The sequence below is a fragment of the Anthonomus grandis genome, chromosome 11, assembly GCF_022605725.1.
Source record: "Anthonomus grandis grandis chromosome 11, icAntGran1.3, whole genome shotgun sequence".
Lineage (NCBI taxonomy): Eukaryota > Metazoa > Arthropoda > Insecta > Coleoptera > Curculionidae > Anthonomus > Anthonomus grandis.
The window spans coordinates 29,038,938-29,063,245 of NC_065556.1; the positions used below are offsets into that span (position 1 = coordinate 29,038,938).

The 24,308-nt window shown below is 31.2% G+C and overlaps 1 protein-coding gene across 1 annotated transcript; it reads right to left on the reverse strand.

The window, feature by feature from the left end:
* Window positions 1-452: 452 nt before the first annotated feature.
* Window positions 453-23,401, reverse strand: LOC126742088 (uncharacterized). Its single transcript, XM_050448624.1, has 7 exons — window positions 23,159-23,401; window positions 22,636-22,784; window positions 12,609-12,758; window positions 12,369-12,510; window positions 6,399-6,542; window positions 6,227-6,341; window positions 453-851 (listed from the first exon to the last, which is right to left on the reverse strand). Exons 1-7 carry the CDS (start codon window positions 23,256-23,258, stop codon window positions 650-652), a joined length of 1,002 nt encoding a protein of 333 aa, XP_050304581.1. The 5' UTR covers window positions 23,259-23,401; the 3' UTR covers window positions 453-649.
* Window positions 23,402-24,308: the final 907 nt, after the last annotated feature.

The window sequence follows — 24,308 nt, forward strand, 5'->3', positions numbered from 1 at the left end:
AACTATTTCCTTTAAGTTTAATACAATTCCATTTGTAAAAAAAGTTTACTAATATTTCTAATGGGGCAAACAAGGAGCAACATCCAAAGACGCATCGTTTTTAAATTTATTGGCAATTTACTAATGCAGGTCGCAGTAAAATGAAGCAATGCGCCAAGAATCGATGCATCTTATGTTTCTCATAACGAATTTTGTTTGTCTATTTTAATATTGATTTTGGCATTAAATAGACAAGTCTTTATCATTTTCCACTTTTCATTGAATCATGCAGGGATTACATATAAAGCTATTAATGTATAGGAAATGTTTGCCTAATAATTTTGGGTAATATTAGAGTTTCCTTTATGTACATTTTGGCAAATTTAATTAGTTATGTTAAACTAGGAATATCTTCCTGAACCCACATTTACCCTCATTTAGATCAATTTTAGGCTTTAAATAAAAATCAAATATTATAAAAAATTAATTATATTTACAAAGAGTATTGTCTTATCATAAATACTATGCTATAAATACGATACTTAAAAATAAATAAATGTCACTTTTTACACTATTGATTCTGCTATTAAATATGAAGATGTATTTGAATATTGTTCTTCTTCTTTCTCACTCACACTCATTTATCACAAATTAACAGTACAATAATCTTCTAGGAATCAGGCAAAATTGACTTCTTTGATGACGTTTCCGGTTCGGCTTGAATATCTTTCCCGGAATTCCTAAATTGGCCGTTCCATCCGTTATAGGATAAATGTTGGGCGGCATTTTCATCCCTAAAACTGAATCCGTTCCCGTGGGAGGGCGAATATTCTTCCTGGTACACTTGGGGTTGCGCGAAACTCGGTTGTTCCCTGAAAAATTAATTTTGGAAACTTTTTAATTGGCTGTAACCACTCGGTGTGGTTTTTGTTATTAAAAAAATCGAGTTTTTCCATAAATAAAAGGGCCCCAATAAATCCTAAAAAGAGTTTAGTTGGGGATTTCTGCAAAATCCGCCCTTTTTTTTAATTAGATTTTTCAATTGTTTAGTGAGGTTTGTTTGCTGCCCTTTTGTTTGTAAAGGATAAAAGTGACAATTGAAATTATCGTTTTTCATCCGACTTTATATAACGTTAAAGTCATAAGAAAATTATTATCGTAATTTGGTTATCTGAATATTTATAAAAAAATTTTTTTATTAGGCAGTACTGATCCATTAATTTGCCATGGGTGCGACTGAAACATCTCTTTCATCTCTTTCATTTTATAGTCCGAGCTTTTAAGGTCATTTTATTTTATCTCATTAATCTTATTGTTTCCTCTTTTTTGCCCATATGTTTTTTTGTAATTTATTTGAAAACTAGATTATTTAGGAACAACGCCCTGACTAAAAAATAGAGTAAACGTCGACAGTTATCTTGCAATAGATGGGAGTGAGACACAAATAGCGACACTAATTTTATAGTCAAATGTTTAATGTAATTTTATTTTGTCTCATTATTTATGTGGTTTTCGCTTCTTTAATTTTTTTTTAGTTTAAATTATATTTTTCTTGTAATTTATTTGAAAATTATTAAAAACCTCTACTTTAATCAGATTTGTGGTAAAAAACGCCTGGACTAAGAAAATTTAGCCAAATTCAAGCAATCAACTTACAATTGGTGTAAGTGAGAGAAAAATCGCAATCTACCAGTACCGTCTCTTTCATTTTATAGTCCAGGCGTTTAATGTACATTTTTTCTTCCCAACGGTTTTCTTTTTCTTTTAAGAACTAAGAAAACAGAATCAATATCGACAGTAAGTTTGCAATGGGTTCGAGTAAGACCGAAATAGCGATTAATCAACACTATCTCTCTCATTTTATACTTCAAATGTATTTTTTTTCAACGCATGTTTTTGTTTCTCCTTTCTTTTTGGTCTAAATTCTTAAATAATGATTTTTCCTTTTGTTTCTAATTTATTTGAAAATTAATAAAAAATCTACTTTGATTAGAATATTTATGAAAAACGCCTGGACTAAGAAAACAGGATTAAGTCGACACTTTGCTTGCAATGGGCGCGAGTGAGACCGAAATCGTGATCTACCAGTACCAGCTCTTTCATTTTATAGTCCAGGCGTTTAAGGTAAATTTTTTCTGCCCATGGTTTTCTTTTTCTTTAAAGATCTAAGAAAACAGAATCAATATTGACAGTTAGTTTGCAGTGGGTTCGAGTGAGATAGAAATAGCGATTCATTAATTCTCATTTTATAGTCCAAATGTATTTTTTTCACGCATTTTTTGTTTCTTCTTTTTTTTAGTCTAAATACTTAAATAGTGATTTTTTTTTATTTATTTGAAAATTAATAAAAAATCTACTTTAATTAGATTATTTATAAAAAACGCCTGGACTAAGAAAACAGAATCAACGTCGATAATTTACTTGCAATGAGTACGATTGAGACAGAAGTAGGCATTCACCAGTGCCATCTCTCTCAATTTATAGTTTCATGTAATTTTTTTTTCATCGCATTATTTTCTTTTGCTTCTTCTCTCTTGTATTGTCTATACCTTTAAATAATGATTTTTTTTCTTTATAATTTGATTGAAAATGAACAAAAAATCCACTTTGATGAGATTATTTATTAGAAACGCCTGGACTAGAATAACTTAGCCAAAGTCGACCCATTAACTTAAAATAGGCGCGAATGAGATAGAAATAACGATTTACTAGTGACATCTCTCTTATTTTATAGTCCAAGTGTTTAATATAACTTTTTTTCATCGCAATATTTTTTTTGTTCTCTTTTTTTCCTAAATTTTTAATTATTGATTTTCTCTTTTTTTTTGTAACTTGTTTGAAAATGAATAAAAAATCCACTTTGATGAGATTATTATTAAAAACGCCTGGACTAGGATAACTTAGCCAAAATCGACCCATTAACTTAAAATAGGCGCGAGTGAGATAGAAATAACCATTCATTAGTGTCATCTCTCTCATTTTATAGTCCAAGTGTTTAATACATATTTTTTCATCCCAATATTTTTTTTGTTCTCTTTTTTGCCTAAATTTTTAATTTATTGATTTTCTCTTTTTTTTTTGTAATTTGTTTAAAAATGAACAAAAAATCCACTTTGATGAGATTATTTATTAAAAACGCCTGAACTAAGGAAACAGAATCAGCGTCGACACTTTGCTCGCAATGGGTGCGAGTGAGACCGAAATCGCAATCTCCAAGCACCATCTCTTTCATTTGATAGTCCAGGCGTTTAATATAAATTTTTTGCATCGCAATTTTTTTTCGCCTAAATTTGTAATTAATGATTTTCTCTCAATTTTGGTAACTTGTTTAAAAATGAATAAAAAATTCACTTTAATGAGATTATTTATTAAAAACGCTTGGACTATGATAACTTAGCTAAAGTCGACCCATTAACTTAAAATAGGCGCGAGTGAGATAGAAATAACGATTCATTAGTGTCATCTCTCTCATTTTATAGTCCAAGTGTCTAATATAAATTTTTTTCATCGCAATTTATTTGTTCTCTTTTTTTACCTAAATTTTTAATTAATGATTTTTTCTTTTTTTTTTTGTAACTTGTTTAAAAATGAATAAAAAATTCACTTTAATGAGATTTTTTATGAAAAACTCCTGGACTAGAATAACTTAGCCAAAATTGACCCATTTACTTAAAATAGGCGCAAGTGAGATAGAAATAGCGATTCATTAGTGTCATCTCTCTCATTTTATAGTCCAAGTGTTTAATATAAATTTTTCTCATAGCAATATTTTTTTTGTTCACTTTTTAATTAGTGATTTTCTCTTTTTTTTTTGAAATTTATTTAAAAATTAACAAAAAATCTACTTTGATGAGATTATTTATTAAAAACGCCTGGACTAAGGAAACAGAATCAGCGTCGACACTTTGCTCGCAATGGGTGCGAGTGAGACCGAAATCGCCATCTTCAAGCACCATCTCTTTCATTTGATAGTCCAGGCGTTTAATATACATTTTTAATTAAAGATTTTCTCTTTTTTTTGCAACTTGTTTGAAAATTAATAAAAAATTCACTTTAATGATATTTTTTATGAAAAGCTCCTGGACTAGGATAAATTAGCCAAAGTCGACCCATTAACTTAAAATAAGCGCGAGTGAGATAGAAATACCGATTCATTAATGTCATCTCTCCGATTTTATAGTCCAAGTGTTTAATATAAATTTTTAATTAAAGATTTTCTCTTTTTTTTGCAACTTGTTTGAAAATTAATAAAAAATTAACTTTAATGAGATTTTTTATGAAAAACTCCTGGACTATGATAACTTAGCCAAACTCGACCCATTAACTTAAAATAGGCGCGAATGAGATAGAAATAACGATTCATTAGTGTCATCTCTCTGATTTTATAGTCCAAGTGTTTAATATAAATTTTTTTCATCGCAATTTTTTTTGTTCTCTTTTTTTACCTACATTTTTAATTATTGATTTTCTCTTTTTTTTTGTAACTTGTTTGAAAATGAATAAAAAATTCACTTTAATGAGATTTTTTATGAAAAACTCCTAGACTGAGATAACTTAGCCAAAATTGACCCATTAACTTAAAATAGGCGCAAGTGAGATAGAAATAACGATTCATTAGTGTCATCTCTCTCATTTTATAGTCCAAGTGTTTAATATAAATTTTTTTCATCGCAACATTTTTTTTGTTCTCTTTTTGCGAGAGTGAGATGAAACTAGACATCTACCATTGTCATCTCTCTTATTGTCTAGTTCAGGCGTTTAAAGTAAAGTGTGTTCATCTCATCAATTTTCTTGTTTTTTTGGTCAAATATTTGTATTATGATTTTCTAACTTTTTTTAAATTTAACTTGAAAATTAATAAAAAATCAACTTCATTATCATATAGTTTCCACCCTATTTTTAACACATTTAGGGTAATTCACGTTAAAATTGAGAGAAACATTGGATTTTTCTCAATTTTCAAACTCAGGCAATCAATCTGAAGCAAGCAAATTAAATTTGGATTAATGTGTTATAAATAGAAATTCTGAGGGAATATGCATACAATGTTTCTTTGCAAATGTTCATGGAACCTTTAATGGCCTTAATAGAAGGACACATTTATGAGTATTACATATTTATCTAGAAGTTGTAGAATATGTATATTAATATATCCATCCGAAATTCTCCGAAAGCAAATAGGGATTATTTTTAAATTAGAAAATGTTTTAAATATTACAGAAAGTATTATCTTCTTCGTAAACAAGTAACTTGCTTATACTTGAGACGCATTACGGACTACGTGCTTCACGCGATGTTACAGAGATATTTGATTGTACACAGAAAATAATCAACTTGAATTATTATGTTTCTTAGGTATTTATTTCCTATATATTCGTGGCCGTGAGATGTAGAGAATTCTTTCAAAAAGTACTAAGGCATGCAGCAGACGGTTTTTAGGCATTCAAACTCGGGTCACTGTCATTATTTTAACATCGTTGAATCGTTTCAGAGTTGGTTAAGAAGGAGTTTGTTCAAGAAGTTCAGGTTATTGTTATGGTGCTGAAAGATCCTGAAAAAGGGAACCTCGAAAATCTCATTTCTGGCACTTATTTGAGTCTCTTTGTTGAGTCAGAAAAGACTTATCCCTTTATTCGTAAAAATATATTTAAGATTTTACAAATTTACAGTATACAAAAAAATAAGCAAATATTTCTGACATTTGAGCCTGGACTAATTTGGCCTCTTAACGAGATTCCTAGAATATTATTATGCGCATAGATTTAAAAGTTCCTCGGAATTTAGAGTTTAAAACGAGTAATCCTCTTGATAATAAAATACCTTTCTGTGAGGCTAGTACACAAAAATGTCGATAATTTTGAAATTTGATCTTGGATTATTTGAATCCTTGAATCTTTAAATACCAAAGAATTCTCTTTTGAATATTATATATTTTAATATTTTGTTCTTTAGACCTTAAAATGAATATCTGGCGGATCCAAAATTTTTCTTCAATGTAACTATTTTAGAAGTTTTAGCTTGGACTAAACTTGGACTCCTGAAAAAATCAAGTGATTCAGTTGCCAATAAGAGACAAATTAGTTAATTTCTTCCAGGCACTCCAGTGAGTAAATATCAAGATCTTAATTTATAGTCTAAAAACTATAAAGTTTATTATAGAAATATAGGCTTGAATTTCTAATTTTTAGGACACAGGTATTTTATCCATGATACTTTACCGTTAGGTTAACAAAACAGTTGTACACACCTATAATGTTGACCATAAGCAACTCCAGCTGATGAATAGTGAGGTCCGGCAAACTGCGTAGGTCCAAAATTAGTAGGGAAATTGGGCTTGCAAAACTTAAAGTAAGCAATCAAACCTAAAAACGAAAAATCAACAATCTATTATTCCAATAATAAACAAATTTCTAACTTACCAGGTACTAAAATAGCAAAGAAACTCAGCAACTTCTTGAACGAGGCCAGGCCCAAAATCAGCGGCAAAAACAGCAGCAACTTCAACTTGAACAGTTTCAAAATGAGCAGCATCGGGATAAAAAGTTTCTTAAGTTGTTTCCGCTCTAAAATAAGCAAAGAAAAAAAGAATAATTAAATTGCTTGCCGGCGAATAGTTTTTTTTAATGAACCTTTCGAGCTACGTAGCTTGGAAAGTTAGAAAGAGTGAGAAATACAGTATCCGCAGTTTACTTTGTAGTTAAGCTTTTAAGAAGATAGAAGTCAAGTAAGTTATGTTTAGTCTGCTAAGGAGAATATATAATAAGGGTGCTATTAGAATTTTTGAGTTTCTTAAGTGCACTCTCTAAAATATAATAAGACTGTCGGAGGATTCCTAAAAAGTCGTTTCAGAGGAATTAAGGAAAAATTAAATCCGGTTTAACAAAATGGGGAAATAACTTATAGTTTCCTCCTGAATCACAGAAAATTATTACATGGAAGAAATTTCATTTTTTTTTCATAAGAAAATAATGGAATAGCTTTTAAACGATGTTAAAAAAATCAACAATTGCCAAATTTCGACCACCTAAAGTGAGAAATTATTTTATTTCTTACAGGCAGTCCTCTAATAAGCATGTCAATATCTTGAGTATCACTGCAAGAATTTTCACAATTTCTCTAATTGTGAAAAAGCGTTTTCCATCAATTTCCTAGACAACTAGACTAATAAAGTTGCTCGGAAAAATTAGGAAATCGTTAAGAAAGTCTGGAAGAGGATGGAAATGGATTTCAATTGCCTGGAAGAAATTTTATATTTTTGGAGGAAAGACTGAAAAATCTTTCAAGGAATCTCAAAAATTAAGTATTTTCCAAATTTTATATACTAAAACCAAAAACATGCACTAGTATTTTAGTAAAAAATAATATTTTTTTCATAGGCACTTCTATGGTAAGAATTCCAATTCCTTGTAAGGATTGTCACAATTTTTTTAAAAAAGCCTGGGAAAATGTTCAGTTTTTCTCCTAGACTCTCAATTTAAAATTAATTTCCTGATCAATTAATGTAATAAACAACCAGAGAAAACCTGAGAAATAATCAATTGCTTAAAAGAAATTTCATTTTTTTTCCAACCTTTTTTTTAACCAAGAATTGCCAAATTTTAGCTACTAAAAGTGAGAAATTATTTTATTTCTTACAGGCTTACATGAAACTTTTTTCTACCAAAAATCGATATTCCAAGCACGATATTTTAAAAACTATTTCAGGCACTTTAATGTGAATTTTACTGTGAATTAGGGTGTTTCTCAGCAAATAGTTTGATATACAAACGATCCTTGTAGCTTAGGAAATCACTGAGTTACAGCGAATTATGTGAGCTATGGTACAAAATGACTAGAAAATATACTTCTGAGGCTTAAACAAGAACCATTTGAGGTATTTACTTAATTTTTTCAGAAGAGTTTTGCTCCATCCTTTTATTACTTATTTGAAGTAAAAAGTATTAAGAATTCCAATTTTTTTGACTAAATCATTGTAAGGATTTTCAAAATTTTTTCAGAAAAACCTGGAAAAATGTTCAGTGTTGATCCTAGACCCCAAATTTAAACTTAATTTCCTAGTCAATTAGATGAATGAATAACCAGAAAAAAACTGGGAAATAATTTGGAAAGGCTGGAAGATGATAGATATGGATTCAATTGCCTGGAAGAAATTTTATATTCTTGGAGACAAGACTGGAAAAAATCTTTCAAGGATTCCTAAAAATTAAACATTTTCTAAATTTTATATACTAAAACCAAAAACATGCACTAGTATTTCAGTAAGAAATTATTTTGTTTCTCATAGGCACTCCTATAGTAAGAATTCTAATTTCTTGACCATCATTGCAAGGATTTTCACAATTTTTTCAGAAAGGCCTGAAAAATGTCCACTTTTCCTCCTAGACTCTAAATTTAAAATAAATTTCCTAGTCAATAAACAACCAACGAACAACCTATGAAATAATTTGGAAAGCCTGGAGAATGATAAAAACGGGTCCAATTGCCTGGAAGAAATTTCATTTTTCTTTGAGGAAAAATTCGAAAAGCTTTCATAAACTAAGAATTGCATAATTTTGGCTACTAAAAGTTAGAAATTATTTTATTTCTTACAGGCTTACATGAAACTTTTTTCTACCAAAAATCGACATTCCAAGCACGATATTTTAAAAACTATTTCAGGCACTTTATTGTGAATTTCACTGTGAGTTAGGGTGTTTCTCAGCAAATAGTTTGATATATAAACGACCCTTGTAGCTTAGGAAATAACTGAGTTACAGCCAATTATGTGAGCTATAGTCCAAAATGACTAGAACATACACTTCTGAGGCTTAAACAAGAATTATTAGAGGTATTTACTCAATTTTTTCAGAAGATTTTTCCTCCATCCTTTTATGCATTTGAAGAAAAAAGTATTAAGAATTCCAATTTATTGACTGAATCATTGTTAGGATTTTCAACATTTTTCAGAAAAACCTGGAAAAATGTTCAGTGTTGATCCTAGACCCCAAATTTAAACCTAATTTCCTAGTCAATTAGATGAATAATTAACCAGAAAAAAATTGGGAAATAATTTGAAAAGGCTGGAAATGATAGAAATAGCTTCAATTGCCTGGAAGAAATTTAATATTTTTGAAGAAAAGACTGGAAAATCTTTTAAGAAACACCAAAAATTAACTATTTTCCAAATTTTATATACTAAAACCAAAAAAATGCACTAGTGTTTAAGTAAGAAATTATTTTGTTTCTCATAGGCATTCCTATAATAGAAATACCACCAATTTCTTAGTTATCATTGTAATGATTTTCACGATTTATATTTGTAGAACCATATCCTAGAACTCAAATTTGTAATTAATTTCCTCAGCTTGGTCGATATGCTTTGGAACGTTATTGATTTGGAAAAGGTAAATATTATTTTTTTTCGAGGTAGTTTACTCAATTACGCAGGAAAAAACTCTTAATGGGCTATAAAATCACTGAATTTTTCCCTCTTTTTAAACATCATTGTTTAATTCCTGGATCATTTGGAAATTGCTTTTTCTCAAACTCCTAGAAGAAATCACTCAACTTATTCTTCTTCTTTGAGTGCTCAGCCGTTAACCTTTAAAAAGTTGCCCTGAAAAGACCGGCCATTGTGGTATTTAGCCTCAAGTTCACAAATTCTTTAACCAAGAGGTTCTTTTCCAGGTCTTCTCGGTCCTAAGACTCTCCCCTAAAGAAGTAGCTCATGTCATCTAAGTACTCAACATTTTTAGTGTTGACCTTCTTTATGATTATCATATCTTTTTTATTTTCTTGAGCACTCTAACATTTGTGACAATGGCTGTCCAAGGTATTTTAAGTATTCGTCGATATAGCCACATCTCTAATGCATCAAGCTTTTCTATGTATAAGTGTCCATGATTCTGCTCCATAATGCAACACCGAAAAGATTATGTTAGATTAAGGTCATGGTGTTTAAAAAGGTTTAATATGGTCCCAATCGTCGTTTATTGTTGTGCCTAGGTATTATACGTGTATGAAGCAACGTTTTCTAATTGCTACTTTTTCGATTGGTTGCTTTCCGGATTCACCGTTAGACCGTATTTTTCATTGATAACATCCAAGGAAAAACTAGGAAACAATTTATTCGAGTAAAAAAAATATCAATATCTTGATTTCCAGTATATGGATTTCAATCATTTTTTCAGAAGTTGCTAGAAAAGCCCTTGGAGTATCCTGGAAATCTATAATTACAATATTTTATTTACTAGAAATCAAGTGATTCAGTTAGCAGTAAGCGACAAATTATTTTATTTTTTCCAGGCACTGTAGTGAGAAAATGTCAATATCTTGATTTTTGATGCATGAATTTTAGTAATTCTTTCAAAAAAAGCTAATAGGACCATTAAAGTATTCCAAAAATTAATAACTACCACATTTTAACCACTAAAAATCAAGATATTTACTTGCCAATAGAAAACAATTTATTTTATTTATATCAGGCACTTTAGTGAGAAAAACATCAATATCTTAATTTTCAGCGAACGAAATTTAAGTCTTAGCAACCATTGGAATACTGCAGAAATCAATAATAACAATATTTTATTTATAAGAAATCAAGATATTCAGTTGCCAATTAGAGTCAAATTATTTTATTGCGTCCAGGCACTCCAGTAAGTCAATATCTTAATCCTTAGTATATGGATATTAGTATTTTTTATTAGATTTTAGTAATATGAAAATACCTCTGACGTATAATATTGGGAAATCGTTTGGAAAATCTGGAAGATGATAGAAATAGGTTCAGTTGCCTGGAAGAAGAACACTTTAACTGCCTAAATAATCTAAAAACAAGGAAAGAGATAGTTAAAGATCATTTTTCTAAAATGGACTTTTTCAAATGCCTGGAAGAAGTTTTATATTAGTTTTAGGTTTAAGAGTTGGCCACTAAAGGTGATCAAATATTTTACTTCTCACAGGCTCTCCTATAATAAAAAATCCCATATCTTGACTACTAATTTATCAACCGTATCTAGGCAATCCATAAATTGCCGATAATTTGCAACAATTTTAATACAACTACAATACTACAATTTTAGAAATAGTTGAACAAGAAAATCATTCATCATAATATAAATTTGAAACTTTGACCAAACTTGTAATTTTTTGAAAATCTTGTTGTTGAAAAAAAATCAATGACTACGGTAAATTGTACAAAAAATGTTGCAAATTATCGGCCATTTATGGATTGCGTAGATAAAGTTGATATGTTAGTAGTAAAGATATGGAAATTCTTATTACAGGAGAGCCTGTGAGAAGTAAAATAATTGATCACCTTTAGTAGCCAACTCTTGAACCACTTGAATAATTTTTCAGTTTTTCTTAAAATAATATGAAATTTCGTCCAGGCATTTGAAAAAAACCATTTGAGAAAAATTATCTTTAACAATCTCTTGTTTTTGTATTGTTTAAGCAGTTAAAGTATTTTCCGTCCAGGCAACTGAACCTATTTCTATCATCTTCCAGATTTTCCTAACGATTTCCTAAATTTATACGTGGAAACCATTTCCATATTAGTAAAATCTAATATAAAATCCATATACTAAGGATTAAGACTTACTGGAGTGCCTGGAAGAAATAAAATAATTTGTTTCCTAGTGGCAAGTAAATCTTTGAATTCGTAGTTATTAAAATATTGTAATGGATTCCTGTGATACCTTAATGGCCCTTTTAGCTTTTCTTGGAAGAATTCCTAAAATTATACACTAAAAATCAAGATATTGATATTTTCTCTTACTGGTAACTGAATCGCTTGATTTCTAGTAAATAAAATGTTGTAGTTATAGATTTCCAGGATACTCCAAGGGCTTTTCAAGAAACTCCCTGAAAAAATTATTGAGATCCTAGTAATGAAAATCAAGATATTGATATTTTTCTCAAACGAATAAATTGTTTTCTTGGTTATTAATTAGTCTAATTGAGTAGGAAATTAATTGCAAATTTGAGTTTTAGGAGGCCCTAAATAAATTGTGGATATCTAAGATAGCTAAGAAATTGGTATTTCTATTACAGAAACGCTTATGAGAAACAAAATAATTTCTTACTTAAACCGTGTGTGTGTTTTTTTGGTTTTAGTATATAAAATTTGGAAACTATTTAATATTTGGGACTCCTTGAACAATTTTCCAGTATTTTCTCCAAAAATTTTTTCCAGGCAATTAGGTTTAAATTTAGGGTCTAGGATCAGCACTGAACATTTTTCCAAGATTTCCTGAAAAAATGGTAAACGGTCAGGTCTGATGATGCCTTTAGGGTCGAAACACGTGTTACATAAGTTCTAGACTTTGACGTATACAAAGAAAAAGTAGACGACTATTTTCAATAAGATGTTCTACCAATGAGCGCCAGAGTCATATTAAATAACTTACTAAAAATCGTATCTTTTTTGTCCTCAATTACGTCAATTTCGTCGGCGATTTCGTCGATAAAACGGGGCGCGTAACGACCCCTTTCAGTCACTTCGCTATCGAAATCCACTTCTATCGCGGTGGATTTTAAAAATTTCTCGACCTAAAATACAAATGGGATGTGTCAGTTGCAGCAGCTGCGGCATATGCTTAATGGACTTTATTATTTATTATTTTCAATAGAGCCAGTTTCTTATTTACCTTTCTCATTCCGAATTTAACTAGAGAATCCCATTCGGAATCTTCGGAACGCGGTGCGGACGAATACTCGTAGTTTTCTTGTCCTAAAGATCTTAAATGCTGCTCTGGTAGTCTGAGCACCCTCGCTCGTTCAGTTAGGGTATAAGATGGCTAAAAATTGTTTGTTTGAATTAATATTTGCACATTTTATATACAGGGTGATTCATTAAAAATGAGCAATCTCTGAACTGGAGGTACTGCACACCAAAATATCGCGATTGAGCTTACTATGTCTTATACAAATGTTCCAGGTTTACGAGATACAGGGTATTTAAAGTTGGAATTTTAATTTGAAATTTCTTATTAATTTTGTGATTTTAAGCAGTATCGTCTTGAAAATTGGCGACTTTATGTGTTTTGTCATGAAATTACGGATTTTGTGGCGAATTTAGCATTATTTGTACAGGGCGTTAGTTACATCCTTTTACTTAGGTAAATTACACCATATCTTTTTTGCCTAATTAGTTATGGCTAAAACGACTAGAAAATCTAAAAGGCCGTTCAATTTTAAAAAAAAAGTACTCTTGTTTATTTCATGTAACTCTATAAGTTTCTAAGTTATTTGCATTTTAAACATTCAGCGTAAAGAATCCTAAGCCACATTTATTACATTGAATTTATAGGAATTTATTTATTTAAATTACTACTATGCTGGTTAACAACAGTATAGACAACAACAAGTAACAATCAGTAACAATATTAAAAGAAAACTTTAAAGTAAATGCTCAAAATGCTCTCCTTCCACTTCAATACACTTTGTAAAGCGTCTCCTTCAAGATCTTTGAATATTAAATAACATTTGTCGATTATTTTTGATAATATTAGCAGCTTCTTAAATTTTCTGTCGACGGAATTAATTGTATCTTTGTAAGCCATCTCCTTCATGTGTGACCATATTGAGAAGTCTAGAGGGTTTAAGTCTGGACTTCTAGGGGGCCAAACAAATTTACTGTCACGCCCAGTCCACCGGGGAGGAAAATGTCCATTCATGTGTCGCCGTACTGGCAGAGAAAAAAGGGACTTCTAGTAGTGGGTTAAACAGCTGTTTAAATAGAAGGGCCAGTTCAGATTAGGAGGAAGGACCAATAAAGAAACCCGATATGACAGCACACCAAATATTTAAATTGAATTCATGCTGAAAATGTCGTTTCTTTAGAGCATGTGGATTTTCGGAGTCTCATAAATGATTGTTTCTTCAAGTAAAAACACCTCGTCTAGTAAACGTCGCCTTATCGGTGAAAAGAAGGTTATTAGGAAATTCCTAGTTTTCAAATTGTTTATTTTTAAAGCAAAAATTAAGCAAACTGTAGGTGAACAGGAGTATAGCGATATGGAGGAAGATTCTTTTTCTTTAAAATTTTTCAGATAGACGATTGGCTTATTCCTGTTGCCGTGCTTAACCGACGAGTACTGAGATCTGGATTTTTCGAAATACGAGCTAAAATTTCTTAGACGTTGATATTTTTTCGAGCCATATTTAAGGTTTTAGGACGAAAACACCCTGTTTCGCCTAGCCGAGGAATAAATACGTCTGAACTATTTGTTATAGGGTTGTCTTTGATTTGGGTATTATTCTACATACCTACTGGCTGTACCAAGTCCACTATAAATTGACTGAGCAAAAACGCACTGTTGGAATATTCATTATGACGTGGCATTTTCTTATTTTAGAATTTTTACTACAAATAATACACTCTTACTAAGTGATACTAAAATTGTCATATAATTTCTTTACAAGAAAAACTGAAAGTGCTGACACAAGCCTACTTGAAAAAAAGTCAATGTAATAAATTAGGTGGCTTAGGATTCTTTACGCTGAATGTTTAAAATGCAAGTAACTTAAAAACTGACAGAGTTACATGAAATAAACAAGGGTACCTTTTTTATTTAAAATTGAACTGCTTTTTAGATTTTCTAGTCGTTTTAGCCATAACTGATTAGGCAAAAAAGATATGTTGTAATTTACCTAAGTAACAGGGTGTAACTAACGCCCTGTATAAATAATGCTAAATTCACCACAAAATTTCAAAGTCGCCAATTTTCAAGACGATACTGCTTAAAATCACAAAATTATTAAGAAATTTCAACTTTAAATACGCTGTATCTCGTAAACCTGCAACATTTGTATGAGATATGCTAAGCAGAATCGCCATATTTTGGTGTGTAGTATCTCCCGTTCAGAGATTGCCCATTCTTAATGAATCACCCTGTATAAGGAAAACTGTAACATTGTGAAACTCTTATAGTAATAAAATGGTTATAGACGTAGCCGTAAAGCTGCATGGTTTTCACAGGCCACATAAAAGCTTTCTTTATTACACTGTTAACTTTAAAAAATATAAATTTGCTATGCTGCTTCGTTATTCATAGCTCTCTCGGAAAAACTGGATGTTTGTCATCTCCTGAAATATACCAGTTACGTTTACAGTGGTTACAAAGAATTTTAAATATAACGAAAAGAATTCCATATTGACTTTAGAAAATATTCCTTAGAAATGAGTTTGGATATTCATGGAATTTTTACTAAATCACACTGTCGTTTTTATAGTGAAAGCTAGTGTCTATAACTTAACCTGTTTAACTTAGAGAAAAACAATGAGATATTTGAGAAATTAAAATATATTTTTATTTAAGTTTGATATTATCGGCAGGTACGTCCAAGAACAAACAAGACCAAACTGACATAGAGACAACATCATTGCAAATCTACGAGTGAAGGGAATAGAATCCTATCCTGAATTTATTCAAAACAGAGAATGATCGTCGTGATATCGATGTTTGCCTCGGATTTCTAGCAAATTTGATAATTCCTGAATTGTTTGATGGTACTGAAAATGTCGTAGGATTGATAATATTTGAGATATGGTTCTTCAAAGTTGAAGAAATTTGAACCAAGCCCATTTCGCCCCGTTGTTTTGACAAGGCTTTACACAGATTACAAATAAATTTTTATATCTTCCAGGAACATCATTTTTTATCTATATTTCTTATCATTATCATTTTTCATTTCAATTTAAGTATTCAACGTCAATTTCCAGATACTTAAGTCCTTTTCCACGTTTTTCAGATATTTGATCAAGGTAATTTTTCATTTTATTCCAGGCACTCGACGCTGATTTTTCGACGTTTTTTTAGGCATTACAAATACGTCATCCGAGAATTACAAGTAATTTTTAAATTACAATTTTTTCCGTGGAAAATTAGTTATTTTCATATTTTTTTTTTTGAGTTTCCAGAATATTTAGTAACTTTTGAATCACTTGGTAGTACTGGAAAAGTGGTATGACTGATGGTATTCGAGATATGACTCTTTAATGTTAGAGAAGTTTCATTTAGACTTAACCCGTTTATGGCCAGTGATGCGTATACGCAACTATAATTTATTTACAAAAAATTGTGCTTTTTTCGCATGAAATATAGGCTGGAGTTTTAGAACAAGTCTACATGCCACCCGAGCAAATCAAGTTCACAGACAAGGAAGAATTTTCAGAGGACCCGGAAAATATCGAAAATAGCCAGAATGGAGATATAGCGGGAACTTTCGAGATCCACACCGTTCGAGACGAGATTTACGATGAATCTGACGAAAAATTTGGCAAGAAAACGCCGAAAAATCCTAGAAAAAAAAGCGGTAAGTTACAACCCGACCCGACCTGAACATCTGGATCATTCATACACAAGAATTTACCTTTATTTAAAGAAGAGGAACACATTCAAGAACTTAGGGGCGAATTGGAGGGTTTGTCACCGTTGGAAATTTTTTTTTAATTTGTCGATGAGAATCTTATGGATTTGATTTTCCAGTTTTTAGAAAAATACGCACAGGACAATAACAGACACGAGTTTCATCTATCACGAGAAGAGCTGCTTAATTTTCTTGGGATCCTAATATTGTCTGGATATCACAGCTTATCCCAGACAGATATGTATTGGTCTTTAGATGAGGACAAATCTGTGCATATTGTCAGAGACTGCATGAATAGGAATAAGTTCAGATCGATCAAGCGAAATCTACACTTGAGTCATAATAATAATCTGGATAAAGGAGACAAGTACACAAAACTTCGCCCTTTTTTTGATACAATGAATGAAAAATTCTTACAGTTTGGCATTTTTTCATTCAACATATCTATTGATGAGCAAATGGTTCCTTATTTTGGACGCCATTCTTGTAAGATGTTTATAAAAGGCAAGCCTGTGCGTTTTGGTTTCAAACTTTGATGCATTTGTTCTTCGAGTGGATACCTCTACAAGTTCATTCCTTATGCGGGAGCAGCAGAGAAGAACAGTGATCTTGGACTTGGTGCGACTGTAGTTGTTGAACTTTTGTTAGTTGTGAAAAATCCGCAAAATCATAATGTCTTTTTTGATAACTTTTTTCATCCTACAAGCTCTTATCTCTTTTGAAAACCAAAGGCTATTTTGCCACAGGAACGATTCGCGAAAACAGAACCAGTCATTGTCCTTAGGTTGATAATAAAGTCATTTCAAAAAAAGAAAGAGGCACCTATGATTCCCAATTTAATGAATCCACACAAATTTCATTGGTAAAATGGAACGATAATTCTATTGTCACGGCAATTAGTACCCATTATCCTATAGAACCTCTTACTTCTGCTAAAAGATATAATAGAAAATCGAAAAAAGAAGTGTCAATCCCATTACCAGCTGTAATTTCAAGATATAATAAATACATGGGAGGAGTAGATTTGCATGATAATGGCGTGGCAAATTGTGGTGTGATGGGTAAGAAATAGTGGTGGCCACTATTTAAAAATACAATAGATAGTACTTTTGTCAATTCCTGGAAACTTCTTCAACACCGTGAATCACAATAAAATGTCACAACTGAATTTTAAATCATTCATCGCCGTACGATTATTAAAAACAAAGAACTTTGTCGCTAGACCACTTCCATTAGAACCACCCAGTGAAGTGAGGATTGATCACTCTGGACATGTAATCAGTAGGCCTGAGTCCCGAAGAAGATGTCGTGTATGTAGAAGTCAAACAATTTATATTTGTGAGCGTTGCACTATTTATTTACACGCTAACTGTTTTTGGCAATATCACTTAACAATATAGGCCGTTGATGCGTTTACGCAACACCACTTATTTCAGAAAGTACCAGATTTATTTCTTTTGACTTGATTTCACATATGTGTTTCTGTAGTGTGTTTTCATAATTAAAATATATAATTTAAAAATTTTAAGTTTTATTTCTATCCTTGGCCGTAAATCGGTTAAAGGAATAGCCTTCGAATGTCGCCATTTTAAAGAGCAAATTAGATAATTTACTCATAAAAATTCAAGTCTTTTCATGCATTTTCATGTATATAAATATTTACTCAGAAAACTGAAACATTTTTAATCTATGAGATACCAAACATACGATGAACCTTTGCATAAAGAAACATTCCTCCAAGTTTCAGAATATTCAAATAGTGATATATTCCTATTGACATGTTACTCATTTTTAAGTCATTTTTTTTAACTAATACGATTCAAGGTAATTTTTCATAGTAAAAAAGTAGTTTTTCGTATTTTATGCATTCGACGACATTTTCATCCGCTGTCAAATATTTGACTTTTAAGGTCGCCCGTTCAGTACTCCGCCAGAGTTAATTTAAGAATGAAAGGGTGACATACTAGCACTGACATGGTCCACATTTTCCCTAACTAATTCGAGTTAAAAGGCCTTTAAAGTAATTTATCATGTTGAAAAACGTGTTTTTTTATTATATTCTAGAGATTTAACGTAATTCTTTTGAATGCTACGTAAAATTCCCATACGGTAATTTTTGAAATATTTCGAGGCATTAAAGGTAATTTTTTGATAGTCCAGGCTCTTGTAATTTTCCTTCTTTTTCCAGGCAGTTTACGCTATTGTTTATATGCTTTAAAGTCCCGGAATAATTTTCCATTTTTTCCAATCAGTGTTAACCGCCTGGCATACTTTTGAATTAATGAACACTGCAAATGCAAAATTATACCATTAGTGCCTGGACTATAACACCATGGTTCTTATCTTTCTCTAATGCGCGGTCACTTGACAGGGTTATCTTTGACTAGAAACAGTTTTACAAGCAAAATATCACTTTCTCACTCTAACGCATAGTTTCTCAATATTATTAATGGCAGGGAATAATAACGCGGGCATTTTTATAAAATAATTGCCTATATTAAATTAATGCAAAATTATACTATTAGTGCATGGAATTAGTGGATTATAAAAAAAGTCAAGTTTCTGGATTTTTCTTTCAATTAATAACGGTAATTTTTGAAATATTTCCTGGCAGTAAAGGTAGTTTATGATAGTCCAGGCTCCTGTAATTTTCCTTTTTTTTCCAGGCAGTTTAATATATTTTTTATATGCTTTAAAGTCCTGGAATACTTTTGAATTAATGAAAACCAATGCAAAATTATACCATTAGTACCTGGACTATAACACAAGACCGTTAAATTTTATTCCTTATCTTTCTCTAACGCACGATCACTTGACAGGGTTATCTTTGACTAGAAACAGTTTTTTCAAGCAAAATATCGCCTTCTCACTTTAACGCATAGTGTCTCAATATTATTAAGGGCAGAATATAATAAGGCAGAAGTTTTTATAACATAATTGCCTATATTAAAATAATGCAAAATTATACTATTAGCGCCTGGATTATAAAAAAAGTCAAGTTTCTGAATTTTTTTTTTCAATTAATAACGGTAATTTTTGAAATATTTCCAGGCAGTTTACGCTATTTTTTATATGCTTTAAAGTCCTGGAATAATTTTCCATTTTTTCCAATCAGTGTTAACCGCCTGGAATACTTTTGAATTAATGAACACTAATGCAAAATTATACCATTAGTGCCTGGACTATAACACCATGGTTCTTATCTTTCTCTAATGCACGGTCACTTGACAGAGTTATCTTTGACTAGGGACAGTTTTTACAAGTAAAATATCGCCTTCTCACTCTAACACATAGTTTCTCAATAATATTAAGGGCAGGATATAATAAGGCAGGCGCTTTGTATAAAATAATTGCCTATATTAAATTAATAAAGATTAATGCAAAATTTTACTATTAGTGTCTGGATTATAAAAAAAGGCAAGTTACTGGATTTTTTTTTCAATTAATAAGGGTAATTTTTGAAATATTTCCAGGCAGTAAAGGTAATTTTTCGATAGTCCAGGCTCCTGTAATTTTCCTTCCAATCCGTCTCAATCTCTTAGAATACTTTTGAATTAATAAAAACCAATGCAAAATTATACCATTAGTACCTGGACTATAACGCAAGACCGTTCAATTTTATTCCTTATCTTTCTCTAAAGCACGGTCACTTGACAGAGTTATCTTTGACTAGGGGCAGTTTTTACAAGTAAAATATCGCCTTCTCACTCTAACGCATAGTTTCTCAATATTATTAATGGCAGGGAATAATAACGGGGGCATTTTTATAAAATAATTGCCTATATTAAATTAATGCAAAATTATACTATTAGTGCCTGGATTATAAAAAAAGGCAAGTTTCTGGATTTTTTTCTCAATTAATAAGGGTAATTTTTGAAATATTTCCAGGCAGTAGAGGTAATTTTTGGATAGTCCAAGCTCCCGTAACTTTAGCAGTTTACGCTATTTTTTATATGTTTTAAAATCCTGGAATAATTTGTCATTTTTCCAGCTGTGGTCACTTTTTATATTTTTTTAAATAACTGAATTTCTGTTTAGTACTCCTTCTGATTTGATTCAGTGGCATATTCCTAACCACATATGTTACTCGTTTTCCATGCGCGTATATTTTTTTAAATATTTATAAAAGATGCCTTTAAGGAATAATTTCTGCGTCAATTTTAGTAACTAAATTAAAATCGAAAATTCTCCAAATACGTATCCGAGGACACTTGATAGTGTTCCATCCATAATAAATAATGCTCAAAGAAATCACCATATGAATTTGAGCGTATCTACAGATATTTGATAAATGCTTCAAATGCCAAGGAGAAACAGGAATGACCTGTCAATGGAACCTGGAATAAGATTAAATATGTCTTTAAAAGTCTGGAATTTTTAGGAGAAAATACTGGAAAATTTTAGGATTCAAATGCATGGCGCATGTAAAAACTGACTTAAGGTTTTTCCAGGCATTTGGAATCGAATTCAACTTTAAGCCAGGGAATATTCAGAAGAAGATAATAAAACTATACAGAAATACTTGCCTGGAATAAATTATTGCTTTATTCCTATTAAAGATGCATTTTACTTAGAGGGAAAAGTCGCTTCAGGGATCTGGGAACTTTAAGAAAAATTTACTTTAGAGCCAAAAAAAATACTTAAAGTGCCTGAAATAAAATTGAAAATTTCTCCACCCCTTGAAAGACATTCACTTTAAATTCCCAGAAGAAAGCCGTAACTTCAAGTGATTGGACAAAACCAGGAATACTTCCAAATACCTGGAGCATCTAAGGATTTTGACTCTAGTCTAAAACCAAGAAAACAACTTATTGCATTCAGACTTTAAACGAGCCTGGAAGATATTTAAATTGCCTTCAAATTCACTCTGGTTAAACTATTTTTAGAGTAATACTTAACAAATTTACGGAACGAACCATTGATTTCAAATGCCTGGAATAAAATTTAAAATTCCTTTCAAAAGTCTGGATCCTTTGGAAGAAATGTACATTAAATTCGTGAAAGAAAATTTTAGCCTCAAGTGCCTAGACAAAATCGAGAATAACCCTAAATGCGTGGAACATCACTGGACCCTCAAGGAATAAGCAGTTAAGATTTGAACTGTAGAGTTAGTAAATTACCTTACTAGTTCGGGCATAGGAGAAATACTCTACAGAAAAATGATCGACTTGAATGAATAAATGATTTATTCCAGGCAATTGGGGATACACTTCTTAAGGCAAATTTTGTCCAAGAATTCGGAAACTTATTTTAGTGTCTTGGAAAAAATCCCTAAAGGAACTTGAGAAAATTAAAATAAATATAAATAAAATTTGTGAAATTCCTCAGAAAGTGTAGAGTCCTTGGGAAAACATTACTTAACTCGAAAAACTCATCCATTACCCAAAGAAGCTGGTCATACAATTTTATAAAACACAAAATCTGCAGCATCACAGAACCATTTAATAAAATGACAAAGGTTACATGTTTCGCTCGACTAGAGCATCATCAGACCTATAATAATTAAGATGATGTAACTCGAAGAAAGGAAAATTCAACAAAAACTTATTATAACACAAGGTACGTAAGTTTACAATGAAGTGGCACTATCTATGTACATAGAACTCAACTAAACAATCAAATCACCGTATTCATTTCATTCATTTAAATAAAAAAAAAAATAATTCCAGGCGAAAATGTGACTTGGAATGCCAGGAAAATCTGAAAAGTAATAGTGAAAATTACTCTTAAAGTTTGGAATCTTTGGGAGAGACTTCGGTATATAAAATACGTATAGTTGTTCAAAGTTGAAAGAGTTTTATTCAGACCCATAAAGGTCGTTTTCAAAAATAGTCATTCTAATGAACCAATTAAAAAAATTATTCATTAAAATTGTATATAAATAATTACTCAAAAAACTGATACATTCTTAACAGATTTAGATACCATGAACCTTTCTATAAAAAAATCTTTAGAGAATTTTGAACGTAATCTATGCTATCAAGGAATATACTTGGATTATTATGAGAAACTGTATTTTTTTGTCTTTAATATTATATTCTCGTAGCTTTTAGATATTTAAGAGATAAATTGAAAATCCTCATTCCAATGAGTTAATTTTCATGACAGCCAGTTCTTCAAGCATTTTCTCAATGCATATAAATATTTCCTTAAAAAACCGAAACATTCTTGATCTATTCAGATACAAAACGTACCATGAATTTTCCTATAAAGGAACATTCCTTTAAGTTCATAACATTCAAATCCTAACAGAACTTTGATAATAAGCTATTAAGGAATTCTTAAAAAAAAAACATTTATTACCTGATTAAAAAAGTCATCAAGTGATCCCAGGGCCCTGCTCTGGAAACACGAGGCCAAATCTCCATTTAAACATTGCGCGTTCGTCTTTGCTAAATATGGATCCTGGTCTGGACCGGTGCCGAGCCCTATCCAGTCTAAAAGGTTACGCCCTAAAAATCGCATTAATAAATTACGCCCCGGTTAAGAACCTTTAAGAGGTCATTTATTTCTAATAAGAAAAAAAAAACATTAATTAAATCCGCAGAGAGTCTGTGTCCGCCCGCTCAATCGAATTTCGATCCAATATTTATCAAACCCCTATTAGATATCCGCAAATATGAAAAATAAACAAAAAAGAAAACCTTTTACTTCGTCCGAGGGAGGCCTATTATTAATGAAAGGATTGGAGGTTTTTACGGAAACTGTGGCGATAAGGGTCTTTTTTTACTCACGAATAAATAAATTCGAAGTTTTCCATCACAAACACACCAGAGCGACTTCAACAAACGGTTCTTCCGCGCACAGTTTAACGACCTAAACGTACCTTGTCTGTCATCTTGCGGTACCAAACCCTGTTGGGGATTCTGCAGAACCACCAGGGACAACGAAGAAAACAAAAACAGCCACTTCGTTAACCGAAACATACTAAAATCGACGATTTTTCAGATCGACTTTTGTCAATGTAGAAATTGGGCCGGATAACGGTACTTTACTTGCGCGGCCGATACGTGACGATATTCGCACTTGCACTTTATCAACAACAATTATCATAGGTTGAGTTGATAAAGTAAAATGTTGAGGAAGTCAAGGAACTCTTTATAAGTATCATATAGTTCGCTGATGTGGGGGGTTTGGAGGGAATATTGTATCTTGTGTTATAACTTCTTGGGATGTCCATGTTATGTAAGTCTTTTCGGAATTATGTGGTCGGGTTTACCCGTGTAGTACAGTAGAATTAAAGTGTAAGTTAGAGAAAATTGGATCTTTTATTTTTTTTTAATTTTAAAATATCGGACTTAGACATATCTACAAGATAGGAACTAGAATCACCTTTTTTAATTCGGAGGTATACTTTCGATAAAACATAGAGAGAATATGTACGAAGTTATAAATTAAACAAAACAATTAAAGGCATAACGAAAATTTATCTGCGACGTTTATTGATGTCTGAAGGAGTTGTAAATTCTGGTTTCAGTTTCTGAGAGTCTCGTTTTATTAGGTGTATTAGTTATAAATTCATTAATATCAATATCAAGATTTTTTGAATCAGTTCCATATTTATTTGAGGTAGTTAAAGTTGTTTGATTAGTTTAAAAGAGTGTGGATATTCATGGAATTTTTATTAAATTACACTGCCGTTTTATAGTGAAAGCTAGTGTCTATAGACATGTTAAACTTACATGTTAAACAGTGAGATATTTGAGAAATTCATTTTTTTTTTGGGGAAATTATTGAGTTTGATATTATCAGCAGTTACGTCCGAGAACGAACTGACGTAGAGGCAACATCATTGCAAATCCAAGAGTGAAGGAAATAGAATACTATCCTGAGTTTATTCAAAATAGAAAATGATCGTCGTGATATCGATGATTGTCTCGGATTTCTAGCAAATTTGATAATTCCTGACTGGTTTGATGGTACTGCAAATGTCGTAGAATTGATAATATTTGAGATATGGTTCTTTAAAGTTGAAG

Excerpts from the sequence above, each read along its gene's own strand:
- LOC126742088 (XM_050448624.1), bottom strand. The coding sequence starts at position 23,258 with ATGTTTCGGTTAACGAAGTGGCTGTTTTTGTTTTCTTCGTTGTCCCTG. Across the intron at positions 22,785-23,158 it reads ACCGCAAGATGACAGACAAG|GGCGTAACCTTTTAGACTGG; the intron begins GTACGTTTAGGT and ends TGCGATTTTTAG. Across the intron at positions 852-6,226 it reads GCTTATGGTCAACATTATAG|GGAACAACCGAGTTTCGCGC; the intron begins GTGTGTACAACT and ends TTAATTTTTCAG.